A 20,107-nucleotide genomic window follows, 5' to 3' on the forward strand; every position below is an offset into this window, starting at 1 on the left:
AAAAGAAAAGGGCTGTTGGCGTCCTGTAATAAATCTGAAGCAATTGAACTCTTTCCTCGTGTACAGACATTTCAAAATGGAGGGTATACACTTTCTGAGAGATCTTCTCCACAAAGTAGTTTGACTCATAAAACTGGATCTCAAAGACGCATACTTTACAATCCCTATGGATCCAAATTCTCAAAAATACCTGAGGTTCATTTGGAAAAACATAACTTACCAATTCCAATGTCTTCCTTTTGGCCTATCTTCAGCCCCTTGGTGTTTCACCAAGGTGCTCAGGCCTGTAGTCGCCTCTTGAAGGAGAAGAGGAGTTTGCCTTATTATCTATTTGGACGACATCTTACTGATGTCTCAGGAACTCCTGACCCACATGAACTGGACTGTGGATCTCTTGGAGAATCTTGGCTTTATCATCAAAGTGGAAAAATCTATTATGACACCTTCGCAGAACCTGGAATGTTTGGGTTTTCAGGTGAACACACCCCTAAGCCAATTACAACTTCCCAAGAAGAAACTATCAAAATTAAAAAAGGACGTTTTATATTTAAGGGAGTATTAAGAACAGTGCAGCAATGTTCTCTTCGAACTTTCAAGAGAACTCTCTGTATTAAGAGAAACGGAGGGAAGGCATAAGAGTTCAGGAATTTCCAAGGCTGGAGAAGACCGTCCACTGCTAATGCTAGAGGGTCTGGTCTCCAACTGAAGTAGCGACTTATCTGAAAGGTAAGTCTGCTTGCAAAAAGATCTATTTCGAAGGGTCACCACAGATTTGAGATTTTCTGGAATATTGAAGGATTCAATTTCCAGTCGCTGGAGTCTCTTAGGAACCTCGAATTCCAGTCTGCTCTCGTGTTTAGATGGCCCGGGATAAATTCAGCTCTCAGAGATATCTTGTGACTCCAACAGAAATACCAAATCTTTTCTGCTAGGTCCGCTAGAGGTTTCGATCTTGCTCCCCCTAGACGACTGATATATGAAACGGCTGAGAAATTGTCTAGTTTGATCAGAACTACATTGTTTTGGAAGACAGACTTTGAAGCTCATTAGGGCATTCAAACATGCTAACATCTCCAGTGAATTTATGTGAAGGGCACACCAGCCTAAATTGGTTGCATCAGATTCCAAAGTAAAATCTGGGGTATTCCAGAATATTGCTTTTCCATTCCAACTGTCTAGGTTGTTGCGCCACCATAGAAGGTCCTCCCGAGCATCCTGGGACAGGGGAACTACATCTGAGTACCAAAGACCCTTCTTCAGACCTGAAGCCTTTAATCACATCACTCATGACATCACTCATGACATCTTAAATGACATCACTGATGACATCATCCAGTAAATGTGAGTCTTTCTGAAAAATAAATATTTTTTATATATGTATATCTAAAGGTCGATGGAAGAATAAATGGGTACATAAGTGTCTAAATGGATGTTTTTTTTTGTAAAATTGTTTGTATAACTGACTTATTAAGTGTATCTTAGTGAATACATGTATTAGCGAGTAATGTTTAATTATTTAAATATTTCTATCAGTGTCTCACTTTGTGTATAACTGGCTGAATGGGTTGTGAGTAGCTACATGAGTGTGTATATGTGTTATTAGTTGGTTTGTTGAGTATCAGTATGAGTGTCTGTATGGTTCGCTGTGGGATATTACTTAGTGATTAGATGCATGAATAAGTGACTCACAGTTTGTATGTGTTTTGAAGACAGCATGTGTGCAGGACTGTATGGGTGGATGAGTGAGTGTATGGGTGTGTTAGTGAGTGAATGACTGTCTCAATAGTGTCTTTATGAGTAAGTACATATGTTTTAAACTAGTATATGTGAGCACTGATGTTTATAAGTGAGTATATATGAGAGTGAAAGATTGGAAGAGTTGCTGTATAAATAAGTATATGTTTTAATAGTGATTGTTTAAGAGAGTAAGTATGTGAAGGTTTCAGTAGAAGTAAGTGTAGTGCTGTATGTATAGCTGTATATGCAATTAAAATGGATGTTTTTTTGCATGTGTGAGTATGTGTGTGAGCAACCCTATGGATAACTATTAGTGTGTAACAGGATGTATAGGTGTATGAGTACATATGATGAGTGACTACATGTATGAGTGACTATATAGAACTGTTGGTGAATGAGTGGATATGTATGTAGATTTTGGAATTACTGAATAGGTTCTTCTAACTGGTATAGGTATCTCCATTGTTTTGAAAATTTTAGTTTCTATTTTTCAATCTGTTTATCAAAGGTTATATTAGGGTGAGAGGAGGTCTGCCACTCTTTCACAAGGATGATGTTATGAGTGATGTCATGAGTGATGTCATTTGAGATGTCATGAGTGATGTCACTGACCATGTCATGAGTGATGTAATATGTGACGTCATCAGCAGTGGATTGCGGGCGCACGAGTTATAGTTAGCTGAACTGACTATAACAGTGGAATTTCAATGGTTTTGTATGAGTGAAATGTCCAGCTAATTATAACATGTGTGAAACCTATGTTTTTTTCAGTGAATTTCTAAGGTTTTTTAAATGCTAATTCCTAACTATAACATGGCTAAAACCTATGGTCTTTTCAGTGAATTTGCAAGGTTTTTAAATGTTAATTCCTAACTATAACGTGCCTAAAACCTATGGTTTTTCAGTGAATATATATATATATATATATATATATATATATATACATATATATATATATATGCGCAAGTGCAGCTCTCTCCCCCAGACAGCGCAGCAGCCGCCACAGCAGTGAAAGGAAAGAACCACGCCACTCCAACGTCCGTTGTGGGTTAAAACGATTTATTTCGCGTATTAGGCCACCAGATCTATATATATATATATATATAAAGAAGAAAGAGTTGCCCCTAGGTGGGATGCACTTACAGGTAGGAAATTATGCCAAAGCAAGGGCACGAGCCGTGAACAAAGTCCTTTTAGTTTTTTTTCTGACAGACCTGCTCATCAGTCTCCATCACAGCAAAAGGAGACTTCCTCTGCTGTGCATTTGTCCCCGAGATGGCTTCTCCCCCTGCATCACTGGAAGGATACTGGGGCGACACTGCGAATGCAAGAATATGCCAGTCCCATCCATAGGTCACCTTTACAAAGATTGGTGCAGGAAGTGGACAGGTCGAGTTCCCCTAGACGTGGCGAACGCTCGGGCAGATCCCGAGAACGAAGGCATGACAGATCACGTTCCCCCAGACGGGAGGAATGCACAGACAGGTCGCGGGGACGAAGACATAGTTCCCATTGCAGAAGTAGGAGGACACCGTCGTGGTCTTCTTCTTCCACCTGATCGTCGAAGAGGGATTTTCCCCCTACATTATCGGACAGCCCTATCTCGAGGGTGTCTCCGATAGAGGATATTTACACCTACCACTATGTGCTTCAGAGAGGGGCTCAGAAGCTGAACATCGAAATGTCCGCCCCTCAGGTGGCAACAACGGTGATCTTTGAGACTCTGCATCAGAAGGCGGCGTCTCTTCCATTGCTCCTCTTGGTTCCAGGGATTCTAGACCCTGTGATGGACACCTTCCTGACGCCAGCAATGAGCAAGGCAGTACCGGCTCGAATCCAAAAGAAGTACAAGCCGGCTTCCTCAGACCCCGTCTTCTTGAAGACGGATCCGCCTGCAGACTCAGTGATCATTGCGGCAGCGAGGAAGACTCATGCTGTAACTGCATCTTCATCGGTCCCCCCGATAAGGAAAGCAGGTCCCAGGACTCTTGGGGACATAAGGTTTGCAACTCGGCGGCTTCATCGCTAAAGGTCCACAGTGCGACTGCTTTGTTAGGCCGCTATGACAGGGCCTTGTGGGACTCCTTGGACTGCTTCAAGGAGAAGCTGCCAAAAGAGGATCAGAAGGACCTTGATGAGATCATCACCGAGGGATCACTTGTTGCAAACCAAATGATCAGCACCGCAGCCGACGGCGCTACGCTATGGGCGCATTCTTATGCTCATGGAGTCTGCGCCAGAAGATCCTCATGGTTGAGGCTGACAGGTCTCAAGCCTGACGCACAACAGAGGATACTAAATCTCCCAATTTCTGGCTTCTCTCTGTTTGGTACTCATACAGATGAGGAGATGAGCAGAATGAAAGCAGAGCTTGACACCCTCAAAGCCGTAGGCTTGGGAAAGAAAAAGGAATACAAACGTCGATACAGGCCCAACCAGCGCAAGGGATACCAACAGAGGGTTCAAACCCCTCAATGGTCCCAAGGGAACAACCAAGGCAAGTCGCAATATCAGGGCCGTAAATCGAACAGAGGCAGAGGTGGTCATCAGCAACAGTCCTCTACCAAGGCTAGATCAGGAGGAAAACCATGAGCAGTGGCTTCCTCTGGCGCCGTTGCCCACTCCAGTGGGATGAAGTGCTTCACATCATCTGGCAGAGTGGTGCAGCATCACAAAAGATCATTGGGTGCTCAATATACTGCGCAATGGATACACACTACGTTTCCGTGTGCTTCCAAAGGACATTCCTCCAAAAAAGATCTCGTCCTCACCAACCAAAGTTACTCCGACAGGAAGTGAAAACCCTTCTACAAAAGCAAGCCATAGAAGAGGTTCCTTCCTCGCAGCGGGGAAGGGAGTCTACTCTTGGTACTTTCTTGTGCCCAAAAAAGATCAGGAGCACAAGTTTAGACCTATCCTGGATCTTTGCCTACTGAACAGAGTCATCGTGAAGGAGAAGTTTTGCATGTTAGCCCTTCATCAAATATGTCCACATCTGCAAGTAGGAGATTGGATGTGTTCGGTGGACTTCCAAGATGCGTACTTCCACATACCTATTGCTCTGCGTCATCGCAAGTATCTGCGGTTTGTGGTGGGACACAAACATTATCAGTACAAGGTCTTACCCTTCGGGCTCAAGTCTGCCCCACGAGTCTTTACCAAGTGCATGGCAGTGGTGGCAGCTGCCCTTCACAGAAGAGGTCTGTTCGTCTACCCTTACTTGGATGATTGGCTTCTCAAAGGGCCATCTCCTTGACAAGTAAGGAGCGACTTCCAAGTTTGTCTGCAGCAGTTACACGATCTGGGTCAATGGCCTTCTGCATATTTCTCATCCCCAACGCCCGGCTGAGAATGCAACCGTTGCAGGAAGATCTAGAAGACAAATGGGATCAAGCAACGGGTCACTGGGAAGATCGGATAGTGCTCTCCCAAGCAGCGAAATCATCCATCAAGTGGTGGACTCGGCCTCAAAATCTGTTGGTGGGAGTCCCACATAAACATGTTGGAGCTATGAGCAGTCCACCTTGCTCTGAAAGCTTTTCTACCTTCGATCAAGTCCAACTCAGTCCTGATCGAAACAGACAACATGCCCACCATGTTTTATCTAAACAAGCACATGTAAGAGTTTTTCACTACCAGGACATGTAAAAGTGTGTCTTCCTTTACACTGCGCCCTGTGTTTAGGGCCTACCCCTGGGGGTACTTCTATGTATTAAAGAGGAAGGTTTAGGCCTGACAAAAAAACTGTGAGGGTCGCGTTCAGACTGATTTACAGCACTACTTAAGTGGGTGGCACAATCAGTCCAGCAGACCAGCGAGTAGCATTTCATTTACAGGCCCTAGGTACAGGTATCACCACTTTACTGGGGACTTACAGGTAAATTAAATGTGGCAACTGGGTGTAAGCCAATTTCACAACATTTAAAGGTGAGAGCACAAGCAGTTTGGCACTGGTTAGCAGTGACAAAGTGTTCAAAGTCCTAAGGCCAACAAAAACGAATTCAGCAAAAACAGCAGTACGGCAAAGAAAATTTGGGAAAGATCAAACTAAGGCTGACAGGTCCAACACTGCATAGCAAACGTTTGACATACCTGATAACAAAATATTATTAAATGAATCTTACACAGACAATAAATCAAGAAAATATATTCAAAAGACCTTTGCAGTTGTTTTTTTCAATGGAATTTTATAGCAGTGCATTGGAAAATGAAGGCATTAAATTGAATTATAAGGGCAGCAACTGGTTGAAAGGGGTGCTGACCTCTAGAGATTTAGCAGGTAACTTGTGCTACTGAGTAGGAAGGCCATTCCCAGTGAAGAATACAGCATCCAAAGCATCACAGATAATCAAACAGGGAGGTGCGTTTAGTCTTTGCTATTGCCCGAGCCACCAAGCTTCATATATTCACCAACTTAAATATGATCACATTTTTTAACTTACCTTAAATGCCAAAAAAATAACACTTTGACCTTAGCGTCAATGTTGCAATAAATTGTTTGACAGTATCTTTGTACAAGATTTTTGTTGTGGAGTCTGCAATGGTTTTTTCCATTGGTAAACATATCCACATGTATTTGCGATTCATTCCATAAAACATGTCATAAACCCTCAATCATCGCTTCGGTTAAGTTGCTGACTTGGTAGATTGTTAACACCCCTAGACCCCCCACTCTCTCCCACTAGTGGAAGTTGGGAGAACCATTATATCATAGGGACTAATATCACTTATCTGGATATATACTAGGGCAGTGAGTAAAGTTGGTGTATTAGTTTTACTCTTTTGGGACTACATGCCAGTGTGCCGTTTACCTGGCTTCAATAAATCGTGACTAAATAAACCAATACAAATTGTTTAACATATTTTTAAAGACTAATCAATCAATCAATGACATTCTTTATGTGGCATAATTTACAAAGCTATAAAAGAACAATATACATATATACATTAAAAGCGTGCACAGCTAAAAATTCGTTCTAAATAAAAAGCTTTAAAAACAAGGTTGCATCATATTCACATTTAAACATGTTCCATTCTTGGATCCCCCATTGATATCATAGGTAAAATGAGACACTAGCACACATTACAGCAGATACTCATTGCCAATATACCGGATCTAAAATGATAGTGTTTTAAGGAGGGGTCTAAGATACAGCATTCTGGGTGCTTTAAAAAAAATCCACACATCAGTGTCAAATGTTGCATGCATTGAGGCAAGTGGTTATCACTGAGTCATTTAACTAGAGCTTTTGGCCAGTCATTTCTGCCTGGACTATTTTAGCAAAATAAAATATATCTTTGCTGACTATTCTTACTTTTACCTAGATTAGGTTGGGGGACCACTCCCAGGTATTGAAGATTAGTCATAAAAGTTGCTTAATTCTGTGCTTAAACAACAAGATATTGCACTGGTTAGAATCAAGCGGAGCGAGTAATCTGTTAGTTCTAGTACTACTGTGTCCTGGGCTGTCAGTAGAAAATCGAAATCAGTAACCAGTGACTTGAGCCCTTTATTTTTATTTCCAGGGCAGTGATTATTATTGTTTTATTTAGAATTAATTTTTAAGTAAAGAAATCTGAACTATACAGCAGGTCCCACAATTGCTAAATTAAGACAGAAATAGACGAATCATCAATCATTGGTTTTACCTTGCATTTGTAAAGCATTAATAGCAACTGAAATATGAAAGAAATCAAATAAATCTTTGGGAGCAGGAACGATAATATAATGCAGGTTTTACTTTCAAAAGTTATAATGTATTTAAACTATTTTCCAAGCATGCAATGTGCTGTTTGATTAAACCACCACATAAAGTAAATAGAGGGCGTTTAGTTGTAGATGAAGGCACAAAATTGGCTTATTGTGTAGAAATATGCATTCTACCAAAGGGCATAAACGCCTGTGCTAGTAGACAGAGAATGTGGGAATCCTGTCTCGAAAATGAATGCACCTTTACTCTTCTTATGAGAAAAGAGCATAGAAAACAATGTAAGGCTATGACTATCCAGGAAGGAGCTCATACTTACAAGATATCAGTGTCACTTATTGTTTTAATCATCTCCTCCGGCAAGGCACATATATATGGAGCAAGAACTGTGAGCACTGTCCCATCCAAGCTAGCATTAGGATTTTGTAGATATCGTTGAATGAGGGCTTGAACCTGCAGAAAGATACATTTTAATATTTGTGTCTTAAGATAACACAACATGATCTGTTATTCCATGAAGATGCTGGCACCAGAAGCAGAACATCCTCCTATGGTTTTGAACATAAATAATGAATACTATGTCAACTTTGCGTTCAAACATGTTATTCGGTACAGCCTCATCTAAGATGTATCCTCTGTGAATGTCCTCAACGCAGTTAACAGTCTAGATTGTTTATACCGTGCAATGTTCAAAATAAAATAAGAGAGGGGGGCTGCTATATAATGAAGAAAAGTGATAGATTAATAAGGCCTTTTAGACATGCAGCTGTAGGGATAAAAAACAGAAGCCAAAGTACCTGCAGTGAGCCAGGTTACTACAAGAAATTGCACGTATGACTGCAGGTTGCATGCAGTCTTCCTTTAACCTCTGACTTTTCTAGTCAATTGCAAGAACAGAGAGGAAGCTGGGAGAAGTATACACCACTAGACAGACGCCATTTTAGACATACAAAAGGTCATAGGAGCATTTTCATTTTTTGCCTTAGAATGCTTCCATATTACTCATCAGCATTCATAATGCAGCTTTTGATGTACACTTCTGAAAGGCGTTTCGTTTGCTGGTTGCATTCTATTTTGGCATGTCGTCATGCTCAGAGTGACTCCTGAAGTGGCTTTCGGAGGACTGACTAACATCTTATCAAACAGCTAAACAAATAGGCACGCAATGTTGCTTAGAACATGGCAATTTTATTTCAAAGCCCTCCATTACGATAGACACTGCCCTGGGACATTACTATTTTGGGGGTGGTGCATATGGTATATTCATACATCTCCAGAAACAGAGAAATTGACCATCTATTCTTATAAACGCCATGGTGTTAATGACGGTTTAGGGGATGATTGTGGTTGTAAAGCAGTTCCATTCCGTTTGTGGGATTTTATTGCAGGATATATATTATGCAAAATCAATATTTATCATGTTAACCGGAAGCTGTTAGAGGGAAATTACTTGTAAGTACTTACGTGGGGTTCTTATCACGAGACCAAGTGACTAATTAAAGTGATATGCTTGATGCAAACAGAAATATTCAGTTAGATTAATTTATTCCAAGAGTTAGATGTGTTGTCCATAGGTAGTAAAAGAAAGGGTCATTACAATCATTCATGTTTAACTAATTTGTGTTCACAAACATTGAAATATTGTTTTAAAAACAGGTATTAACCAAACTTTGTAAACTAAATAAAGAGCCTGGGTAGAAGATCAGAATCCTTGGGGTAAGACCTCATGACATCAATCAAAATTTTACATGATATAATAGTAAGTACAGGTTAATAGACACTGTTCCAACTTTTGTAAAATCTTCTTTATTCATTACTTGCAACAAAAAGGGGCTTTTCGCTTTTTCTTTAAATGTTCAATTAACAGAAATATAATAATTGTATTGTATGAACACCTACAGACAACATGTTTCACAATCAACCTACTTTTTCAAGGCTCATTGTATTCCAGAGAAATCTCAGTCATTCTTTACTTACAATTTCTCCAGATTTACACATTTGCTTTGGCACATATGATCAGTCATGGATTCTTCTATTTTTAGGTAAATCAATCAAGTACCTGTGACGGCTGTAAGACCAGGGTGGTCGAAGCCCCACTAAAGGAAAGAAGGATGGACTGAAAGAGGACATTTCTGAGTTTACAACACTGCCTCTGAAATGGGCGCCACCAATATTGATAATGCAAGCCTACTTTCAGAGTGATTTAAGGACCTATACTGAAAAAATGCATGGCTGCTCATGTGTGTCAAAGTGAATGACTAACTTTTGATAAATCCTATGGAAAGTTTAAGTATAATTCCTCTGACAATAAAATAAGCCTTGAAAAAGAGGGCTCAACATAAAACTCATGTTGGAAGTAGCTGTACGCACGGCACAATTACTATAACCCTGTTAGTGGAATAGTGAATTAAGTGTAAGAAGCCTTTTGATGCAAGTTAATAAATTAATACGTAGGAACAAGCTTCCTTTAATGGACAATCTGTACTCACTAATTTAAAATGTACAGAATTGTGCATCTCCATTTCAATGTATAGCTCTGTCAAACTTTGAAAATAAAATACAACAATTTTACTGGCTAAAGACAATGCAGAAGTAAGAAAATAGGGTTTGAAAAAAGTATAGTTTGGATAGTGGTATATTTCAGGGTCTTCATATAAATAATTAGTGGTCTCAAAAAATACATTTCTGAAAGCAAGATGTGCCTTTTTGTGTTGTCATTGTCAGTGATGTCGCATGTGCTAAAGATTTTGCCTTATTGCCATTCTCTGAGACACACCTTGGGAAATTGGATGTCGGCTGGTTTGTAAGTAACTCTCAATTCAATATACACTCACTGTCAGAAAAAACATTGTAAATAAGGCGCTATGTGTCTGAATTAAGCCTGCTCCCATGCGGCTTCCATTTTCAGCCTGCCACAGAGACGTTCAGAGCACCCAGTGCCAGCTTCATTAAGTAATATTTAAATTAAATGTCATTGCTCACGCTTGTCTTACCTTTGTTGAGTCATTTTTCCATGATGTTTTTTCAAGCAACGAAGCTAGCGTATCAACATTTCTGATGTTCCATCTTCCAATTTCGTTTGAACTGTACATTCTGGCGATGTTGCCCAACTGTTTAAGGTAGTCATCTATCGAAGTATTTTTAAATATCTGTTAGAAACATAATAATATGGATGTTTTTGTGGGATTATAAGTGTTTCCAAACAGGATAATTTAGTTTGCCTTTACATCTGTCAACATGGTGGCGTTGTCCAAGGGAGTAGGCAGAAATATAAACTACGTCCCGAATTTTCAAGCATATCCCAACTTGTAGTGAGGGAGCTAGCGAGGAAAGCATCCTGGCCCACGAAGACTGGCTCTATCGAGGGAATTCTGAAATTAATTTTCGAAATGGTATTTTTACACATCTATTCTAAATTATTTGGTCATCCATCCACTCACCCTGCCCCATCCTTCTTATTCTCCATCCGCCCATCATTCTGTTATTCTCTCAATCCTTCCATCTGCTCTCTACCTCCATCTATCTCTATATAACTTTTTCTTGATTCTATCCTTCTCTTCCTCCCTTCCTCTTTCCCTCCCTGCTTAATTTTTGTGCTCCTTGTTGCATTTGTTCGCCCTCTCCACATCTCCGTTATGCTGCTCTTTCAGAGGTATTTATTTATTTATTTAATTATTTTGTCCTCATTAGCCGCATTGTCGTTCCAAGAAATATCCAACCACCAATAATGTCCCTGAAAGTCTGGAGACCAAAGTGGTCTCATTCTTTCCCAGGGCAAACGTATCAAATTGGCTGGAGGTATCTTCCGGAAGATCTTACTCCGTCAAGGCTTATTTCAAGCTGTCGGCCCAGTTTCGTCGTGGCACGGGGGCCTCCCTCTGGACCTGGAGTACAGGGCCTAATCATCGGACCCGGGGAAAAAAAAAACCCGGATGCCCAGGTGGTTTTTCATCTCCACTTAAGTAGAAAATTCCAGAAGGCGAGGCTTCTGGAACTGCCAGATCTTGCCATGTCCACTTTAGATATTTCATAAAGCGATGTCAGCCACTCTGCATGAGTCGGAGGGTTGGTATTGACCCAGTTTTTACATATTTGCCGTCTTGCTAAAAGGATAGCATAGAACAGAAATATTCTTTCTGCCCCCACTATGTTGTTGCTCAGTCCGAATATAACTAGTGACAGGCAAAGAGGGATCGGAGTTTTAAGGATTGAGCACTTTAGCACTGGTTAGTAGTGGAAAAGTGCAGAGCCCTAAAGCCAGCAGAGAGTAACTAAGCAAAAAGTGGAGGGTAAAATCAAAAGGTTTGGGGGTGGTCCTGCAGAGAGGACCAGGCCTAACACCCCCGCCCCTCCCAGCCTAAATCCAGGGAAGACGAAACAATACGTTGATGGACTTTCCTGCTTAGTTCAACAATTTACCACCTTAACATTGATTTAATTGATTCCTGTGGTAATTTTGAAGTTCTTGAACTCCTAAGAAGTAGTTTGCCTGAGTGGCCCATGCAGTGGTGGTTCCCGGATCTCCTTGAGATGTCCGTAAGGGCCTACTGGACATTGTCATGCATACCAAACTCCTGACCAGATTGCAGGGTCAGTTGTTCTACCCTAACTTAACATCCTTGAACTTGGCAGCATGGACCAGACAATATGGTCACTTGAATTTACCTCAATCGTGAAAAAGGCATTTTAAGAACTGAAAAAATACTTTACACAATAGCTTTTTAATCCTTCGGACAGGAAGGATTTTAGTTTGTGGGGTCAACATGTAGATTATGATCTCCTCATTCGCCAAGAGGAATCCGTTTTACCCAATTTGTTACAGTTGGCTCAAGCCAAGTTACAGTTTTTCTTTATCAAAGTCCATCTTGCAGCTATCACATCCCCCAGAAAATGTCCTTGTCAGCCATGCATTTCTGATGGTTCGAGTGATTTAAAGACTTTCTGGAAGGCCTAAAGAAAGTCCTTCTTCTTACAAACATTACTTCTCATATTTGGGAACTCAGTTTGGTGCTATCACAAGTTACTTATGGGCTCCTCCTTTCAAACCTATTCACAAGGCTTCATCTGTCATGTAACTAGTGACTATCGCTTCAGCTCCTACAGTTAGAGAGATTTGAGCCATTTCAGCTGTAGAGCTCTACACCATTTTACAGGGTAGTCATCAGGACTTAGTTACTATTCCTACTAAAAGTAGTATAGTTTTTTCCATATTAACCAGACCACAACTTTATCAGCTTTCTTAACAAATCAAAATGCCACACTTGAAGTTCTTCACAATCATTTCATGCCAGGAGAGAGTTACACTTTTACTCGAACAAATCCAAAGATGTTTTGGAATCTGTCAGCTATGGTCCATAAGCATAAGACTAGCATCTTCTAAACAATCCATATTTCATTGGATTGTCTCTTGCGTTTCCTCTTGTAAGTTGGCTTCAATGGTGTGGCTGACAAATATCCATGTTTCGAACACGTGTAAAGGAGCCACTTCGATGGTGGTCCAGACTTTTGCAAGACACTCCTTTATTTAATCTGATACATGAGCTGCATATAGTATCAGGAAGATCCCACAATGCTCCATTTAGAATACACTCCATTTATGAAGACTACTGAAGACTCTTTTTTATGTTTTATGGCCAAGAGCCTCTAAGGAGCAGATTTTTTAAGCTTGCTACTCTATTCTAACGTTTATTACTACAGATAAATATAAATAAAGATCCTACAGTGCAGAGGAAATGTTTACTTACTTGTAGTCGTGGATGTACATCGTAGGCCTCTTGTTTCAAGAAATAAAAGATCAGCCCTCCTTCCCGGCTTTCATCTTTGTCATACAGCATAAAGGTTTGGGAGTATATTCTAGTTTCACCTTCATGTACTTGCTAAAAAAAGACCTGACTCTGCTAGGCAACTGCCAGTACAAGGCATAATGGAACATAAAGGTCCAGATTTTAATGCAAACCTATGATATTACTATTTTCCTCTCAATTTAGACACTATGCAGCAAGCTCTTTTTGTAGGCGTTGCAATGTAATGTTGAGAAATACTTTTTTTTACTTATTCTATAACATATAGCCTACATAATCAGCAAACTTCACGTGGATATGTTTTTTTAGGAGATTTGCTGCATTTCATCAAACTGAACACTTTAGCCTCACACAATTTCATATCTTGGATACTAGTGTTCCAGGGTCCCCACCTCTATCAGGGAGCTGGGAACCACTCCGGGGAATTATTCTAACATTTATGACTTCAATGAAGATACATAGGATGAATAACCTGTGAGCAATATCATCAAAAGCTGTGTTAGCTCAGTGCAGAGCAGCTCGCCTTTTTTGTGCGTTTGTGGTGTCTAAAGTCACACATATAACTCGGAAATTCTCTGAGTTGATGTGTGAACTTCAGACAGCACAAGTTGGAAACAGAAGGATGCAAATTCCTGGTCACTGTTTACAACTTGTGATGATTGCATTCTATGCATCAATTGTGGTTATCTGTGAGTTTAACTACTACACTTAGACAATGGACCTGTACCTGTGTCCCTGCTCGTTGAGAGCGACTGTGGTCACATGATTCACATTATTCTATCTTCTGAGTCTAATTAGTTGGTAGTAATTTCTCCACTCATTTTCCGTAAGTTGTCTAGGCTTACCTGCCCGATGACTTTGTTCCTACTTCCATGGTACCATCATTTACTACTACGCATCTTTATGACATATATGCCCCTCCTTCGCTACCCTTGTACAATTGTTCAATATAACCTCTATGTGGCATTTGTCGTGTAATCTGAGATCATGCTTGTTTTTATCCCTAGCTGTTGGTGTGTTTGCATTATTGTCCTTCCTTTCCTTCCTAATGTAAAGCGCTTTGATATCCTATGGGATCTTGTTTGCGCTATATATAACTTTATAAATAAATAAATACATTGGTTTATTTCCAAGCATCCTGTTGAGAGAACTAACTGTGGATTATCCTCAATTGTGCACACTGCGAATACATTCCAAACATCTGAAACAATCACTGGAAAAAGTCAATACTTTTTACCTTCATGATGAGAAAGTGCTAAGCTATAGGGGTTTCCAATGCTTGTTTGTAAAGCATTTTTTTAAAGAAAAAAATATACTGAAGGAAAAGCAAACACTTATCTTAAGGTACATCAAAACTTAACATTGAATTGAATACTTCAACCGTTATATTATAAACAGCTTTGTTTAGTGTACAAATATACACAAGAAACTCTGAACAGGATTTAAAAAAGCCTTTTGCACGTGATACAGCTTGAAAACTTACAGAAATGAATAGTTGAGTGTATTTAAAAGATCATCAAAACTACCTGAGGAAGTATCCGAATTTAAAGAAAAATGTTGCCTCTTCCTTATTAAATGACTGGGAACTGAAACAAATGCTCCAAATTATTGTTAATTCTTTATCTTGTCCCCTGTCCATTTGAGTTGTATTTCTTATTGTGGTTCCTTGTTTTGAAACAGTTTGAAACAGTTTATGGCCTGGTACCCAAGGTCACCAGGACTCTAGCTCGCACTATTAATAGTGCGTGCTAGAGTACGGGTGACCTTGGGTACCAGGCCATAAACTTTATCATTGTACAGTGAGCAGGCACTAATCTAGCGCAGCACACGTATCGTACAAACACTAAAACAGTGATTAAACGAGTGCAGCACCCGTGCTCATTCCTTGTTTTGAATCCCCATGGGAACAGTTTTAATAAAGGGTGAATAAAGAGAGGCATCGCAAACCAATGCGTTGAATTCGATTCGGAGTTTTCAATTTTATTGGAATAAGCAAATGCACGTAAAACAAAATGAGGACCATAGCAGGGTGAGCAGGGCTGGGTATCACCTGGCAGTTCGGCTTAACATACAATTACATTTTTGTTTTTAGCACCTTCCTCTTTGATTGGAGGCTGCTGGCCTCCTATCAGATGAGTATGAATACCACTCCAAGATGATAGCGCTGTGGGGTGAGGGAACAAATGGAACAAGAGAATGTATGGATGGAGAGAAGAATGGATGGATTGAAGGATGGAGGGACATTTGGGTGGGCGTGGGAAAGGCAGGAAGGACAGAAGCATGTAGAGATGGAGAGAAATATGGATGGATGGTGGAATACAAGAGTGCATGAAAAAGACATACAGCTGGATGGAAAGAAGGGAGGAATGGAGGTTCGATTTATGGACAGATGGATGAATACACAAAAAAGCAAAAGGAGTGAAGGATGAGTGGATAAAAAGACAAAAGGAAGAACTGAAAAAGGAAGAAATGAAAGATGAAAAAAGACAGAAATGATTAAGAGAAGGAAGGAATGAAAAAAGGTTGGAGGAAAGGAAGGACGTTTCTAGAATTGCCCTGGGAATAGAAATACCCAGAATGAATGACAGACTTGCTCCCCAAAAAGGGTCACTCATTGCTGTTTGGGGATTACATATGGTTCAAAGTGGACGGTATTTTAATGTTCAGGTTACTGTGAAAAGACAGCTCCCTCATTCTGGCCTTTTCCCAGCACAAAACCCTTACATATCTTGTAAGGGTTATCCTGTAAACCCTTACATATTACATAACTTTTCCAAGCACAAAACCCTTACATATAAAAACTTAAGTGGAAATACCGGAGCCTCGCATCAAAGTTTGCGTCACTGAACACGAGATTTGTTTTTTTTTTTTAGGTGATAGAAATTCATTTTAAAATTGCTTCACAACACAAACAGTGCTTACTATTCTATAAAAGTGTGCCTTACTACGTCAGCTCCAATGTTCGTCTGTGTTCAATAGAAATGCATGAAATACACAGAGATCTCTAGGAGTCATACATTGTCTACCCCCCCCCCCCCCCCCCTCACAGCTTTGTCGTGTTTGAATCCCAGACATACCGCATCCAGTTTTGTTTTCAGCGTTAGTAGTCGATCGTCACTAAATTCCATCTTCCCGAATAGCTCCAGGTTCGTTTTCAGTACTTCTTGAGGCAGACAGGCGTCCAGGGCGCTAGCAGTGGGGTAGTTGCCAGGTATCATGTCTTGTTGTGTCACCACGAGATCTGTAGTCAGAATTGCGCTGGGGCAAGTTCCTTTAGTGATGGACAATCATACATAGCCAAACATTAGTACATAAGTCAAGGATACCAGGGCATTTGAGCAGATACTGACAAATGAGTGTTTTCCTTCTCACCAGTAGCATTTCTTACCTCAGTATGACGGATCAACCTGAGAAACAATCTTCTATTGATTATATTTCACCATACAAACCGATATGACTCTTAACCTTTTGGGAAAACGATATATAGTATCTTATTTTCGACCATGGTTGTTTTGAATGTCTACCCACATAAAACAAAGGGACAGAGGCTGATGTATGTCCTGGTAGGGGAAGGGGCAATGAAACTTCTATTTCAGTAGCTGGGTATATAGGATGTACCATGTTACAACGCATACCATTACAACTACCTACTATTACAACGCAACCATTACAACGCATACCATTACAACGCATAGCGTTTAGAGGTGCTGGATAGTGGTAAGTATAATTTACTATTCCAACTCCAGTCCCCGTGGACACTAGGGAAGGTGTTGGATAGTAAATTATACTTATTCCCTATCCTAGAGCGCCCCCCAGCGCAATGCGTTGTAATGGTATGCATTGTAAAAGTTGCGTTGTAATAGTAGGTAGTTGTAAAAGATGCGTTGTAACAGGTGTATACCGGTATATACCACTTAATCTGTCCTTTCTCTCCGGTAAATCGAGAAGTACCGAGTACAATTAAAAATGATTCCCTTAACCAGCATACTCCTGGAAACCTGTGTTTATTGTGTAATCCAACGACCTCCAAGAGTAACTCCCTGCAGGTTTAGTGTATCTGAGCCAAAAGAACACACTTCATATTACCTGCTGTCTATGGTGAAAAAGAAGGGTGTGCAGAACCACAGATGCTACTGCTCAGTAAATCTGCCGGACAGAAACTAGCATGCCCTCTATCTAGAAAGTTGCCATTCATCTGAACTGACTCAGGATCACCGTAGACAAGGGCATGTTCTTCTGCTCTTAAGCAAACACAATAGTGTGGTGTGCCCTTCAATCTAATGGTACAACGGATGGCTTCTCCTCTTTGTATACCATACCAAAGGATTGTAGGAAGTGCAATCCTTGCATCAAATAAAATGAATAATCCAAATTCTGTTGTGAAGATGTGAGGTTTATTCCATACAGAAGACCCACGACTGAACACATCAGGAACTGCCACTGGACTGAAATATGCATCATAACAATTCTAGAATATAGAATACATAGAAACAGAGCAACATGACTGTCCTTCTACACCCCCTCCCGCCAACTACGTTCTTCCAACCAAGCCCTCGCCACTGTACCTCGCATCAACAAGACCACCATGGGAGGCAGATCCTTCTCATACCTGGCTGCTAAAACATGGAACTCACTCCCCGCTCACCTTCGCCTTACCCAGAACCACCTAGCATTCAGAAAGCAACTTAAAACGTGGATATTTGACAAGTAATCCTCCTCCCCTTCCTAAGCGCCTTGAGACCCTCTGGGTATGTAGTGCGCTATATAAATTCTCTGACTTGACTTGACTACCTTAAAGGAGTACACTCTCTACAGGGATCAAACTAGAAATAATATAGTTGTGCACAAATAGGATGCACCCCACTCTGCCAACATCGAAAAGGTGTAACAAATCTTCATAATCTGATCCAATTTCAAGACAAAAAAGTGGCCCACCTACAGATGTTATCCTATGCTATGTTATAGTATTTATAAAGAGCTTGGCTTCTCCAATCAATGGAGCTTACCAGTGCTGGACCTGGAGGATAGTTGGGTTGCATCTGCCGGCTTACAGGGCTTTTTAATCAATAAATTCCATACTTACTCCCAATCTGGCTGGCGCCGGGAAACCCTTTTTGGGTAGCTGTGCGCCGTACAAAAGTAATTTAACATAACATTAACTTTTTGAGGATCAAGCTTGTGCAAGGGACGTTTCATAACTCGATCAGAGAAGGGCGTCTGTGTTGGACAAGGAAGACGAATGGCCATAAAAATCAAGAAGTGATCAGTCCTAGATGACCAGCTGAGTGCAGGGCACCAGACACCAGTTGGGGTAATTGAAGAGCAGCAAGATCTTCTATGAAGTTAGTGATATCTGTAGGAGGTTGGCTTAGTATATGGTGCACACTTATATAAGTGAAGCACCTTGCACTAATCCAGACAACCCTTATGGTGATTTTAGTGGTCTTAGACAACCTTGGAAAACTCTCTAAGTGGTAGGTGTGGAAAGTAGTCTTCAGGCTTATCCAGAAGGAATGTTAAGCAGCTTGTTTCACCCGATCTAACCATGTAGTTTAAGTTAACACAGTGTATATATAAAAAAATATGTCCATTTATTACACAACATTCACTAACACATTGGTATATCTCTTACCCAGAGATATCAACACAAATACACAACAATACTTCAACTGCAAAAGGTAAGTAGGCACAATACACAGTGATCTCCCGGGGGAAACCAAACTATATACTAAAAGAAGTGGAAGGTGAAGTGCGACCGAAGTAGGGACTTGGACCAGTAGACTCAGAAGACTGGGGACACAAGGAACCACCCAAGGTAAGTACCCCGCAGGCTGTGTGCAGATGGGAAACACAGCCGCATACTCAATAGAAGTCAACAGGAAAGTCACGGTTGCAGTATTGAAGAAGAAGGACCATCCCCAGTGGACCCTGAAAACACCCAGTCGAAGACAGAGGTTGAGGAGTCACTTCATTCATAGATAGTCCAGGAACCAGGATACCTACACCAGCGAAGCCGGGTGCATAGGTACAAAGTAACATTGGAAATCGCTGTATACCACGATGGAGGATTCAGTAAAGATGTCACTGGTGAAGAAGGTGCAAGAGTCCGGTGCAATCCACAAGTGGATTCTTGAAGTGAAGAACATGCAAGCAGATAGGACAGAGTCTATGCCACTCAGAGGTGACTAGGAGACACGAAGGAGCGATGACCTCTGATTTCAGAAAATGCAGGAGTGATGACGGTGACGTTGTCGCTGCAGCTGTGAGGACCAGGAGACGCAGAGGAAGACCAGGAGCAATGCACGAGTAGTCCAACGTCAGAAGTTGAGACCCATTGGGTTGGTGTTTGAAGTCTGTGGGATATCAGGAGCAGCAGACCTGTTAGCTTCGTTGTTGTGCCTGCAGATGCAGGGGAGTGACTCCTTCACTTCAAGGGAGATTACTTTGGGTGTGTTTGATGTCCACAAGTCAGTTGAATATCCTGAAAGAAGGACAGACACAGACGATGAAGAATACTTGCAGAACAGCGAGACCAGGAGCAACAGGAGTCTTCCTTGGTGCAGTGTCGGTTCTAGGTGAAGTCCAGCAAAGTCCAAGAATGACAACACCTGAAAAGGTGAAGTTGTTATCCAAAGAAATTTTAAAAACAGCACTTTCATAGTCTGGGATAGGGCAATGGGCCAGGCTAGATTCAAAGTTGTTACTATAGATCACAGCAATACAACCCTTTGTATGTTCTTACTGCCTGTTTTGTAATTCTCTGCTGAGGAGCGCTGTCATTCTGTGCACTCGCTTGCTATATCCATCACATAAGGTTTCAGAATGCAAAATTTGTCGTACTTTTTCAAATAAGACCCTTAG

The 20,107-nt window shown here is 40.9% G+C and overlaps 1 protein-coding gene across 1 annotated transcript in view; it reads right to left on the reverse strand.

Annotated features, from left to right (window-relative positions):
* The window catches only part of LOC147684691 (uncharacterized), a 378,108-nt gene that overhangs the window by 38,194 nt on the left and 319,807 nt on the right, over positions 1-20,107 (reverse strand). The window contains exons 91-93 of the mRNA XM_086939726.1: positions 16,324-16,517; positions 10,439-10,594; positions 7,765-7,898 (exon numbers count right to left, since the gene is read on the reverse strand). Of these exons, the coding sequence (XP_086795852.1) occupies positions 7,765-7,898; positions 10,439-10,594; positions 16,324-16,517 (484 nt within the window). The remainder of the gene's footprint in view (positions 1-7,764; positions 7,899-10,438; positions 10,595-16,323; positions 16,518-20,107) is intronic.

Source organism: Lissotriton vulgaris, chromosome 10 (assembly GCF_964263255.1).
Source record: "Lissotriton vulgaris chromosome 10, aLisVul1.2, whole genome shotgun sequence".
Classification (NCBI taxonomy): Eukaryota; Metazoa; Chordata; class Amphibia; order Caudata; family Salamandridae; genus Lissotriton; species Lissotriton vulgaris.